Here is a 12499-nt window from a genome sequence, read left to right as displayed (position 1 = left end):
CCCTTTTACCCATTTTGTCCCAAAACAAGCTAAAACCGAGAAAACATTGATTCTAAGCAGTAAACAGCGTTGCTACTGTTTCTAGGGTCAGAATGTTTGACATTCCAATGCATTTGACTAATTGTAAGATTTCGGGATGAATTTGGAGTGTTCAGACAACACTTAAACCCGTTTTATCCCAAAACAAGCTTAAATCAAGAAAACAGGCTAAAACCGAGAGAAAACATTGATTTGAAGCAGTAAACAGCTATGTTACTCTTTCTAGGGTCAAAATATGTAACAATCCAATGTATTTGACTACTTATAGGAGTTCAGGTTTAATTTTGAGTGTTTAGACACCACGTTTACCCATTTTGTCCCGAAACAAGCTAAAACCGAGAAAACATTCATTTGAAGCAGTAAACAGCTTTGTTACTGTTTCTAGGGTCAAAATATGTAACAATCCAATGTATTTGACTACTTATAAGAGTTCAGGTTTAATTTGGAGTGTTTAGACACCACGTTTACCCATTTTGTCCCGAAACAAGCTAAAACCGAGAAAGCATTCATTTGAAGCAGTAAACAGCTTTGTTACTGTTTCTAGGGTCAGAATGTGGGACAATCCAATGCATTTGACTAATTGTAAGAGTTTGGGATGAATTTGGAGTGTTTAGACAACACGTTAACCCATTTTGTCCCGAAACAGGCTAAAACCGAGAAAACAGGCTAAAACCGAGAAAAAACATTGATTCCAAGCACTAAACAGCTATGTTACTCTTTCTAGGGTCAAAATATGTAACAATCCAATGTATTTGACTACTTACAAGAGTTCAGGTTTAATTTGGAGTGTTAGACACCACGTTTACCCATTTTGTCCCGAAACAAGCTAAAACCGAGAAAACATTCATCTGAAGCAGTAAACAGCTTTGTTACTGTTTCTAGGGTCAGAATGTGTGACAATCCAATGCATTTGACTATTTGTAAGAGTTTGGGATGAATTTGGAGTGTTTAGACAACACTTTTACCCATTTTTTCCCGAAACAGGCTAAAACCAAGAAAACAGGCTAAAACCGAGAGAAAACATTGATTCCAAGCATTAAACAGCTATGTTACTCTTTCTAGGGTCAAAATATGTAACAATCCAATGCATTTTACTAATTATAAGAGTTCGGTTTGAATTTTGAGTGTTTAGATACCACTTTTACCCATTTTGTCCCGAAACAGACTAAAACCAAGAAAACATTGATTCTAAGCAGTAAACAGCATTATTACTGTTTCTAGGCTCAAATGTTTGACATTTCAATGCATTTGACTAATTGTAAGAGTTCGGGATGAATTTGGAGTGTTTAGACAACAGTTAAACTTATCTTATCCCAAAACAGGCTTAATTGAAGAAAACAGGCTAAAACCGAGAGAAAACATTGATTCCAAGCAGTAAACAGCTATGTTACTCTTTCTAGGGTCAATATATGTAACAATCCAATGTATTTGACTACTTATAAGAGTTCAGGTTTAATTTGGAGTGTTTAGACACCACGTTTACCCATTTTGTCCCGAAACAAGCTAAAACCAAGAAAACATTCATTTGAAGCAGTAAACAGCTATGTTACTCTTTCTACGGTCAGAATGTGTCCAATGCACTTGACTAATTGTGAGAGTTTAGGGATGAATTTGGAGTGTTTAGACAACCCTTTTACCCATTTTGTCCCAAAACAAGCTAAAACCGAGAAAACATTGATTCTAAGCAGTAAACAGCATTGCTACTGTTTCTAGGGTCAGAATGTTTGACATTCCAATGCATTTGACTAATTGTAAGATTTCGGGATGAATTTGGAGTGTTCAGACAACACTTAAACCCGTTTTATCCCAAAACAAGCTTAAATCAAGAAAACAGGCTAAAACCGAGAGAAAACATTGATTTGAAGCAGTAAACAGCTATGTTACTCTTTCTAGGGTCAAAATCTGTAACAATCCAATGTATTTGACTACTTATAAGAGTTCAGGTTTAATTTTGAGTGTTTAGACACCACGTTTACCCATTTTGTCCCGAAACAAGCTAAAACCGAGAAAACATTCATTTGAAGCAGTAAACAGCTTTGTTACTGTTTCTAGGGTCAGAATGTGGGACAATCCAATGCATTTGACTAATTGTAAGAGTTTGGGATGAATTTGGAGTGTTTAGACAACACTTTTACCCATTTTGTCCCGAAACAGGCTAAAACCGAGAAAACAGGCTAAAACCGAAAAAAAACACTGATTCCAAGCACTAAACAGCTACGTTACTCTTTCTAGGGTCAAAATATGTAACAATCCAATGTATTTGACTACTTATAAGAGTTCAGGTTTAATTTGGAGTGTTTAGACACCACGTTTACCCATTTTGTCCTGAAACAAGCCAAAACCGAGAAAACATTCATTTGAAGCAGTAAACAGCTATGTTACTCTTTCTACGGTCAGAATGTGTCCAATGCATTTGACTAATTGTGAGAGTTTAGGGATGAATTTGGAGTGTTTAGACAACCCTTTTACCCATTTTGTCCCAAAACAAGCTAAAACCGAGAAAACATTGATTCTAAGCAGTAAACAGCATTGCTACTGTTTCTAGGGTCAGAATGTTTGACATTCCAATGCATTTGACTAATTGTAAGATTTCGGGATGAATTTGGAGTGTTCAGACAACACTTAAACCCGTTTTATCCCAAAACAAGCTTAAATCAAGAAAACAGGCTAAAACCGAGAGAAAACATTGATTTGAAGCAGTAAACAGCTATGTTACTCTTTCTAGGGTCAAAATATGTAACAATCCAATGTATTTGACTACTTATAAGAGTTCAGGTTTAATTTTGAGTGTTTAGACACCACGTTTACCCATTTTGTCCCGAAACAAGCTAAAACCGAGAAAACATTCATTTGAAGCAGTAAACAGCTTTGTTACTGTTTCTAGGGTCAGAATGTGGGACAATCCAATGCATTTGACTAATTGTAAGAGTTTGGGATGAATTTGGATTTTTTAGACAACACGTTTACCCATTTTGTCCCGGAACAGGCTAAAACCGAGAAAACAGGCTAAAACCGAGAAAAAACATTGATTCCAAGCACTAAACAGCTATGTTACTCTTTCTAGGGTCAAAATATGTAACAATCCAATGTATTTGACTACTTATAAGAGTTCAGGTTTAATTTGGAGTGTTTAGACACCACGTTTACCCATTTTGTCCCGAAACAAGCTAAAACCGAGAAAACATTCATTTGAAGCAGTAAACAGCTTTGTTACTGTTTCTAGGGTCAGAATGTGTGACAATCCAATGCATTTGACTAGTTGTAAGAGTTTGGGATGAATTTGGAGTGTTTAGACAACAGTTAAACTTATCTTATCCCAAAACAGGCTTAATTGAAGAAAACAGGCTAAAACCGAAAGAAAACATTGATTCCAAGCAGTAAACAGCTATTTTACTCTTTCTAGGGTCAATATATGTAACAATCCAATGCATTTTACTAATTATAAGAGTTTGGTTTGAATTTTGAGTGTTTAAATACCACTTTTACCTATTTTGTCCCGAACCAGGCTAAAACCGAGAAAACATTGATTCTAAGCAGTAAACCGCGTTGTTACTGTTTCTAGGGTCAGAATGTGTGACATTCCAATGCATTTGACTAATTGTAAGATTTCGGGATGAATTTGTAGTGTTTAGACAACACTTAAACCCGTTTTATTCCAAAACAGGCTTAAATCGAGAAAACAGGCTAAAACCTAGAGAAAACATTGATTTGAAGCAGTAAACAGCTATGTTACTCTTTCTAGGGTCATAATGTGTGACAATCCAATTCCTTTGACTAATTGTAAGAGTTTGGGATGAATTTGGAGTGTTTAGACAACACTTTTACCCATTTTGTCCCGAAACAGGCTAAAACCGAAAAAACAATGATTCTAAGCAGTAAACAGCGTTTCTACTGTTTCTAGGGTCAGAATGTTTGAAATATTGCCCATGGTACACTCGAGTCTTGAGGTTGTCCGTACGGCCGTCCGTACACATACTATTGAGGCCGTCCGTACACATACCATTAAGGCCAAGGCCTATCGAGTGCAATAAGAAGAGATGAGGTTGGATTACCTACCAAGGCCCATTAGAAGGATCTCGAAGAAGTTATGGAGCCGTTGGGGGATAAGGTCACGAGATAGTTTCCCTTAGGGAGACAAGGTCACGTCGCTATCACCCTTGGGATCAATCCCTTCTCTCTCTTTATGTCTCTATCTACAAGTTGTCGAGTGTAATAGGTTGTTGCCCTAGTTTTTCTTCCATATAACGCTCTTAGCCGACATTGTAAACCAACATACTAATAGTATCTAATCATTCACAATACTCTCTCTACTCTACTTCTCTCAAACCTTGCCCTTACTTCCACTTAAACGATTTAAACCAACATGACATTCCAATGCATTTGACTAATTGTAAGATTTCGGGATGAATTTGGAGTATTTAGACAACACTTAAACCCGTTTTATCCCAAAACAGGCTTAAATCAAGAAAACAGGCTAAAACCGAGAGAAAACATTTATTTGAAGCAGTAAACAGCTATATTACTCTTTCTAGGGTCAAAATATGTAACAACCCAATGTATTTGACTACTTATAAGAGTTCAGGTTTAATTTGGTGTGTTTAGACACCACGTTTACCCATTTTGTCCCGAAACAAGCTAAAACCGAGAAAACATTCATTTGAAGCAGTAAACAGCTTTGTTACTGTTTCTAGGGTCAGAATGTGGAACAATCCAATGCATTTGACTAATGGTAAGAGTTTGGGATGAATTTGGAGTGTTTAGATACCATTTTTACCCATTTTGTCCCGAAACAGGCTAAAACCGAGAAAACATTGATTCTAAGCAGTAAACAGCGTTGTTACTCTTTCTAGGGTCAAAATATATAACAATCCAATGCATTTTACTAATTATAAGAGTTCGGGTTGAATTTGGAGTGTTTAGATACCAGTTTTACCCATTTTGTCCCGAAACAAGCTAAAACCGAGAAAACATTGATTCTAAGCAGTAAACTACATTGTTGTTGTTTCTAGGGTCAGAATGTGTGAAAACCCAATGCATTTGATTAATTTTAAGAGTTTGGGATGAATTTGGAGTGTTTAGACAACATTAAACCTGTTTTATCCCAAAACTGGTTAAACCGAAAAAACAGGCTAAAACTGAGAGAAAACATTGATTCGAAGCAGTAAATAGCTATGTTAATCTTTCTAGAGTCAAAATATGTAACAATCCAATGCATTTTACTAATTATAAGAGTTCGGGTTGAATTTGGAGTGTTTAGATAACACTTTTACCCATTTTATCCCTAAACAGGCTAAAACCGAGAAAACATTGATTCTAAGCAGTAAACAACCTTGTTAATGTTTCTAGGGTCAGAATGTCTGACATTCCAATGCATTTGGCCAATAGTAAGAGTTCGGGATGAATTTGGAGTGTTTAGACAACATTAAACCCGTTTTATCCCAAAACAGACTTAAACCGAGAAAACAGGCTAAAACCGAGAGAAAACATTGATTTGAAGCAGTAAACAGCTATGTTACTCTTTCTAGGGTCAAAATATGTAACAATCCAATGCAATTTACTAATTATAAGAGTTCGGGTTGAATTTGGAGTGTTTAGATACCATTTTTACCCATTTTGTCCCGAAACAAGCTAAAACCGAGAAAATATTGATTCTAAGCAGTAAACTACATTGTTGCTGTTTATAGGGTCAGAATGTGTGACAATCCAATGCATTTGACTAATTGTAAGAGTTTGGGATGAATTTGGAGTGTTTAGTCAACACTTAACCCCGTTTTATCCCAAAAGAGTCTTAAACCGTGAAAACAGTCTAAAACCGAGAGAAAACATTGATTTGAAGCAGTAAACAGCTATGTTACTCTTTCTGAAACAAGTATTTTTGTGGGTGTGGTGATGAATGATGTATGGAATGATGACTTATGAATGAATGGATGGCAGGGTGTTTCAATTCCCCTTATGCAATTGTAGTATAAGAGGTGTCAATCCAATCTGAGTGTTTGTGATCAATCAAGATGTGCATATGAGTCTAAGTCAAGCCAGATGTAAAGGTTGTTTGTCACTAACAATCCTATGATGAAATGTAAAATGCAGAAAGTGAAACTACAAGAACTAGGAGCTAAATGCAAATGGAACAGAATGATTATGACAATTATGAAGCTAAAACAGAAATAGAAACTATGATAATGCAAGTATTGAACTAATGCAAGGTAAGTAATGAACAGGATGATAAATGAATGCAACAGAAATGCAACTAGAGTGAAACAGGACAAACACAAATCATAAACACAAGTTCTGGGTTGGAACTGGAGCAAGCACTCGATCGAGTGCTGATCGAGTGCAGGGTCGAGCTGGACAAATACGCAAAACAGAGCAACACAAGAAAAACAAAGCAATACCAAAACACATCAAACAACGATCAAACAACAGGATTTTAGCTAAGAAATCAATAAACAAGGAAGGTCTTGAGGAGGGATTCATGGGCTGGACTATGATTGAGGTCATCTAACTTGGTCAACAAATCTCAAACAACTTGAGCTAATCTCTAGACATATATTTCTAAGACATGTTTAATCCACTCTCATGGCAAGAAACAATCAAACTCATGCATCTCTAGACTTGTTCTCACAAAGTAAAGAATCTACACAAGCAGGCATTAAGCAATATGTCAAAACTCAAACAAGACTTCTAATCTCTTAGCAAGCCTAATGATAGTCTCCAAATCTAGCCTTATCTATGCTCCTTAGACATTGGTGTGATGCTAAGAGGCTTGAAATCAGATCCTACCCTCTCAGATATAGGATCAGCATTAAAAACATCTAGCCTAGAATAAATCTACAACAATCAAGCTTGACCAAATCAAACAAACCTCAAACACAACCCAGGCTAACCCATCCTCAAGATCCTAAGCAACTACTCACAAGAACACATGATGAACAACAAAGTCATAAACCCAGAAAATACTGAAACTTGCATCAGTAGAAAGATAAATCAAAGATCTACAATATTGAAGAAAGAACCAAACTCAAATTCTCAATATTAAGAAAGTTATGAAACCAACAATATTGAAGAATTTAGTCTTTTTCTCCTTTTAAAAGAAGTACAAGATCTAAGAAAATAAAAGTGCAAAAAGGAATAATTCTAAAAAAGGTAAAAACTAGGTTTTTGACTCTCTAAAAAGCTGGCCCCCTTGGTGGCTGCAGGTACAAGCCCTTATGTAGAAAAACTAGTTGAAGCCCTAAAAACGCTAAAAGCCAAAATAGCCAGGCCGCTCGACCAACTCGACCTGGTGCTCGGTCGAGTGACCGGTCGAGTTGGCTCCTCTTGTGCTCCTCCCACTCGGTCGAGTCCCTCTCAGCACACGGTCGAGTGTCTGGTCGAGTTGGCAGTCGAGTTGGACTCCGGACCTTGGTTCTTCAGCCTTAGCTCTCTTGCTTTCTCCTCATGATTGCTTCACTTCTCCTCAGCATTGCTTCCATGCTCCTTAAGCTCCAAAATCACCTGTTTATGCATGAAAATTTGCAAATGCAATGCAACTAAACTCTAATGCAAGAACAGTCCTAAAGCTATGCAATAATGGTCAAAATGGATAGCAAAAGATGCAAAAGATGTGAATATATTAAGGGAAAACAGGGTAAAATATATGAACATCACTTTCTAGGGTCAAAATATGTAATAATCCAATGTATATGACTAATTATAAGAGTTCGGGTTGAATTTCGAGTGTTTAGACACCACTTTTACCCATTTTGTCCCGAAACAAGCTAAAACCAAGAAAACATTGATTCTAAGCAGTAAACTACATTGTTGCTGTTTCTAGGGCAAGAATGTGTGAAAACCCAATGAATTTGATTAATTGTAAGAGTTTGGGATAAATTTGGAGTGTTTAGACAATATTAAACCCGTTTTATCCCAAAACATTCTTAAACCGAGAAAACAGGCTAAAACTGAGAGAAAACATTGATTCGAAGCAGTAAAAAGCTATGTTACTCTTTCTAGGGTCAAAATATGTAACAATCCAATGTATTTGACTACTTATAAGAGTTTGGGTTGAATTTGGAGTGTTTAGATACCACTTTTACCCATTTTGTCCCGAAACAAGCTAAAACCGAGAAACATTGATTATAAGCAGTAAACTACATTGTTGCTGTTTCTAGGGTCAAAATGTGTGAAAATCCAATGCATTTGACTAATTGTAAGAGTTTGGAATGAATTTGGAGTGTTTAGACAACACTTAAACCCGTTTAATCCCAAAACAGGCTTAAACCGAGAAAACAGGCTAAAACCGAGAGGAAACATTGATTCGAAGCTGTAAACAGCTATGTTACTCTTTCTAGGGCCAAAATATGTAACAATCCAATGCATTTTACTAATTATAAGAGTTTGGGTTGAATTTTGAGTGTTTAGATAGCACTTTTACCCATTTTGTCCCGAAACAGACTAAAACCGAAAAAACATTGATACTAAGCAGTAACCAACGTTGTTAATGTTTCTAGGGTCAGAATGTCTGACAATCCAATGCATTTGGCCAATTGTAAGAGTTCGGGATGAATTTGGAGTGTTTAGACAACACTTAAACCCGTTATATCCCAAAACAGGCTTAAACCGAGAAAACAGTCTAAAACCGAGAGAAAACATTAATTTGAAGCAGTAAACAGCTATGTTACTCTTTCTATGGTCAAAATATGTAACAATCCAATGCATTTTACTAATTATAAGAGTTCGGGTTGAATTTGGAGTGTTTAGATACCACTTTTACCCATTTTGACCCTAAACAGGCTAAAACCGAGAAAACATTGATTCTAAGCAGTAAACAGCGTGTTTACAAGTTCTAGGGTCAGAATGTGTGACATGCCAATGCATTTGACTAATTGTAAGAGTTTGGGATGAATTTGGAGTGTTTAGACAACACTTAAACCCGTTTTATCCCCAAACAGGCTTAAACCGAGAAAACAGTCTAAAACGGAGAGAAAACATTGATTTGAAGCAATAAACAGTTATGTTACTCTTTCTAGGGTCAAAATATGTAACAATCCAATGTATTTGACTACTTATAAGAGTTTGGGTTTAATTTGGAGTGTTTTGACACCACTTTTACCCACTTTGTCCCAAAATAGGCTAAAACCGTTAAAACATTGATTCAAAGCAGTAAACGGCTTTGTTACTGTTTCTAGGGTCAGAATGTGTGACAATCCAATGCATATGACTAATTGTAAGAGTTTGGGATGAATTTGGAGTGTTTAGACAACACTTAAACCCGTTTTATCCCAAAACAGGCTTAAACCGAGAAAACAGGCTAAAACTGAGAGAAAACATTGATTCGAAGCAGTAAACAGCTATGTTACTCTTTCTAGGGTCAAAATATGTAACAATCCAATGCATTTTACTAATTATAAGAGTTCGGGTTGAATTTGGAGTGTTTAGATACTAGTTTTACCCATTTTGTCCTGAAACAAGCTAAAACCGAGAAAACATTGATTCTAAGCAGTAAACTACATTGTTGCTGTTTCTAGGGTCAGAATGTGTGAAAATCCAATGCATTTGACTAATTGTAAGAGTTTGGGATGAATTTGGTGTAAGAATTAAAGAAGAGTAATTAAGGTAACCAAAAGAGTGAGTGAGAGTGTGAAATCGTATGGAGAGTAAGGAGAGTGAGAAGAGTAAATGATTGTGAGAGAGAGTTGGAGAAATAGATCTTTTCTCTTCTTACTAAAACAGAAACCTAGTTACAATCTAGTTATAGACAACTTTACACAAGAATATTCTCCTAAGATACTCTACACATTTACAAAGAGAGATAGCGACATCTCCTAAACTACACATGTGACTTCTCCCACTTGTGCAACTCGTCCAACAGCTCCAAGGAGGAAGGTTCTCGAAGACTTGAGGACTTGTGACTGTTGGAGGCTTCCCTTTGATGGGTCGGGCTTGATATTCTTGTTGGTTGTACGGACGGCCCACTTGGTCGATGGTACGGACGTCCGTACAGTCGTACGGACGGTGGTGTGCTACTTCATACTCCCCCTAAAGCTTGACTAAGATTATTGGTCAAGCTTGACAACAGAGCCACCCACCTCATTAAAAACCTTAGTATAGAAAACCACTTGGGAAAAACTATACATAAGGGAAAAAGAGTGTAGGTGCCAAGTAAGGAGCCTATGGCCGAGTGAGATCCATAAGGCCAAGTTTTGGGTGAATGTATTCACACACTTGAGGGCTTGCTGCTTTGGTGAGGATGTCAGCAATCTGCTCTTTGCTCTCGGTATGGCACGATTAGACAACTCCAAGCTTGATTTGCTCGTGAACCTTATGGCAATCCACTTCAATTGTTTGGTCCTCTCTTGAAACACAGAATTGGTTGCTATATGGATGGAGGCTTAGTTATCACAGTGCATGGTGATCGGCTTTGTTGACTCGATTCCAAGGTCCTTGAGGAGACCCTTGAGCCACATCAGTTCTGTCGTAAGCTTCTTGCTCTTCCACGTGACTAGGTTACCACCAAGGAACGTGCAGTAGCCAGTTGTCGAGCGTCGGTCTTCACGATCTCCGGCATAGTCGGCATCGCAGTAGCCTACTAGTTCGGAATTCTTGTTGCGCCCCATCCAAATGCCTTGTCCCGGTGAACCTTTGATGTACTTGAGGATCCGGGTCAGCATGTTCCAGTGGTACACGGTAGGATTCTTCATATGCTGGCTCACCTGATTCACAGCAAACAGCAAAACAAATGTCAGGCCGGGTGATGGTTAAGTAGATAAGCTTACCTACTAGGCGCCGGTAGAGGCTAACATCCTTGAATGGAGCGGTGTCAAGCTCCCCCTGTCCTCCGGCCTTGTAGTTCTCTTCAAGTGGCGTTGCCACTGCCTTAGATCCTAATTTTCCTGTCTCACTCAATAAGTCAAGCGCATATTTCCTTTGAGACAAAAATAGTCCTTCACTTGATCTATAAACTTCTATCCCAAGAAAGTATTTCAACTTCCCAAGATCTTTAATGTCAAAAACTGATTTCAAGAAGGTTTTAGTGTCTTGAATACCTACCGAGTCACTTCCAGTGATGATGATATCATGAACATACACTAGAATGACTACTATACCTTTGGTGCTTGGTAAGGTGAATAGAGTGTGATCCGCCTCAGACTTGCGAAAACCTTTGTCAAGGAGAGTGGTGCTTAGCTTATGGTACCATTCCCTTGGAGACTGTTTCAAGCCATATATCGCTTTGTTGAGCTTTAAGACCTTCCCTGGACCAATGGTGTCTTCTAAGTCCGGTGGTGGCCGCATATACACTTCATCTTCAAGTTCTCCTTGCAAGAAGGTGTTCTTCACATCCATTTGCCAAAGTTCCCAATCGAGGTTGGTGGCGAGTGAGAGCACGACTCAAACAGTGTGAAGTTTAGCCACCGGAGCGAACGTATCAAGATAGTCCTCCCCATACGTTTGCATAAAACCTCGAGCAACCAAGCGTGCTTTATAGCGTTCGATCTCCCCATTGCTCTTATATTTGATAGTGAAGATATACCGAGAGGTTACAGCCTTCTTGCCCTTGGGTAAGTCGGATTCGTCCCATGTGTGGTTTTGAACCATGGCCATGTTCTCAGCATCGACTGCGTCTTGCCACACCTTGTGAAGCTTAGCCTCATCATACGTCTTTGGGATCCAATTTTCATCAATATGACCAAGAAAGACCTGATGATCCGTAGGAAAGTGGGCAAGAGAGCACACGGCTTGAATGGGATGAGCCACGGCCATGTTGTTGTAGTAAACCCGAGTGTTCTTCCAATTAGTGGGAGAATACTTGATGCGTTGGCTGCGCCTAAGCGGAACTATAGCCCCAGCCTCAGAGTCAGCGCTGTCTTGGGTGATTGGCTCTTGGGACTGAACTTCATCGATAGGCGGCAACTCGGCATTGGTGTCCGTAGGTGCCTCCTTGGGAAGATCAGGTGCAGTCGGTGGTGAAGCATCAAGATCAGGTGCAGTCGGTGGCTCAGGGTGTGTTGAGGATGTTGACTCAGCCGTTTCGTTGGTGACCCGATCATTTTCGATACCTAGCCTCTCAAGGATCACTCGGAGGTTGCATGTCCGATCGGATGGTGAGGTCGAGAGGTTGCGAAGCTGGTCCCAGTTCTTCCTGGCATAAAACCCCTGTGTCTCCACGAACTTGACATCACGAGATACTAGAACTCTCCTTGTCTCCGGTTCATAGAACTTGTACCCTTTTTGTGTTGTGGAGTAGCCGATAAACATGCTTTTAGTACTCTTAGCATCGAGTTTGTCTCATAGTTCACCTGGTCGCAACACATAGCACACACAACCAAAGACTCGTAAGTGATCAAAGGTAGGTTTCTCATTGTTCAATACCTCAAATGGGGATAAGTCATTGAGAATCTTTGTTGGTGTGCGGTTGATAAGATAGCAAGCAGCGAGTACGGCATCTCTCCAAAAACGTTTTGGAACCCTTGTGTGAAACATC

The 12499-nt window shown here is 38.6% G+C and overlaps 1 protein-coding gene across 1 annotated transcript in view; it reads right to left on the bottom strand.

Moving 5' to 3' along the window:
* The window catches only part of LOC147925431 (uncharacterized), a 105833-nt gene extending 93560 nt beyond the window's left edge, over window positions 1-12273 (bottom strand). Inside the window, exons 1-2 of the mRNA XM_087492625.1 lie at window positions 11571-12273; window positions 10669-10730 (exon numbers count right to left, since the gene is read on the bottom strand). Coding sequence (XP_087348751.1) covers window positions 10669-10730; window positions 11571-12273 — 765 coding nt within the window. The remainder of the gene's footprint in view (window positions 1-10668; window positions 10731-11570) is intronic.
* Between the last annotated feature and the right edge of the window lie 226 nt (window positions 12274-12499).

This window comes from Camelina sativa, chromosome 16, assembly GCF_030686135.1.
Source record: "Camelina sativa cultivar CO46 ecotype springtype chromosome 16, ASM3068613v1".
Classification (NCBI taxonomy): Eukaryota; Viridiplantae; Streptophyta; class Magnoliopsida; order Brassicales; family Brassicaceae; genus Camelina; species Camelina sativa.
Note: the sequence above shows the minus strand (reverse complement) of the source record. Positions and strands in the feature narration are given on the sequence as shown.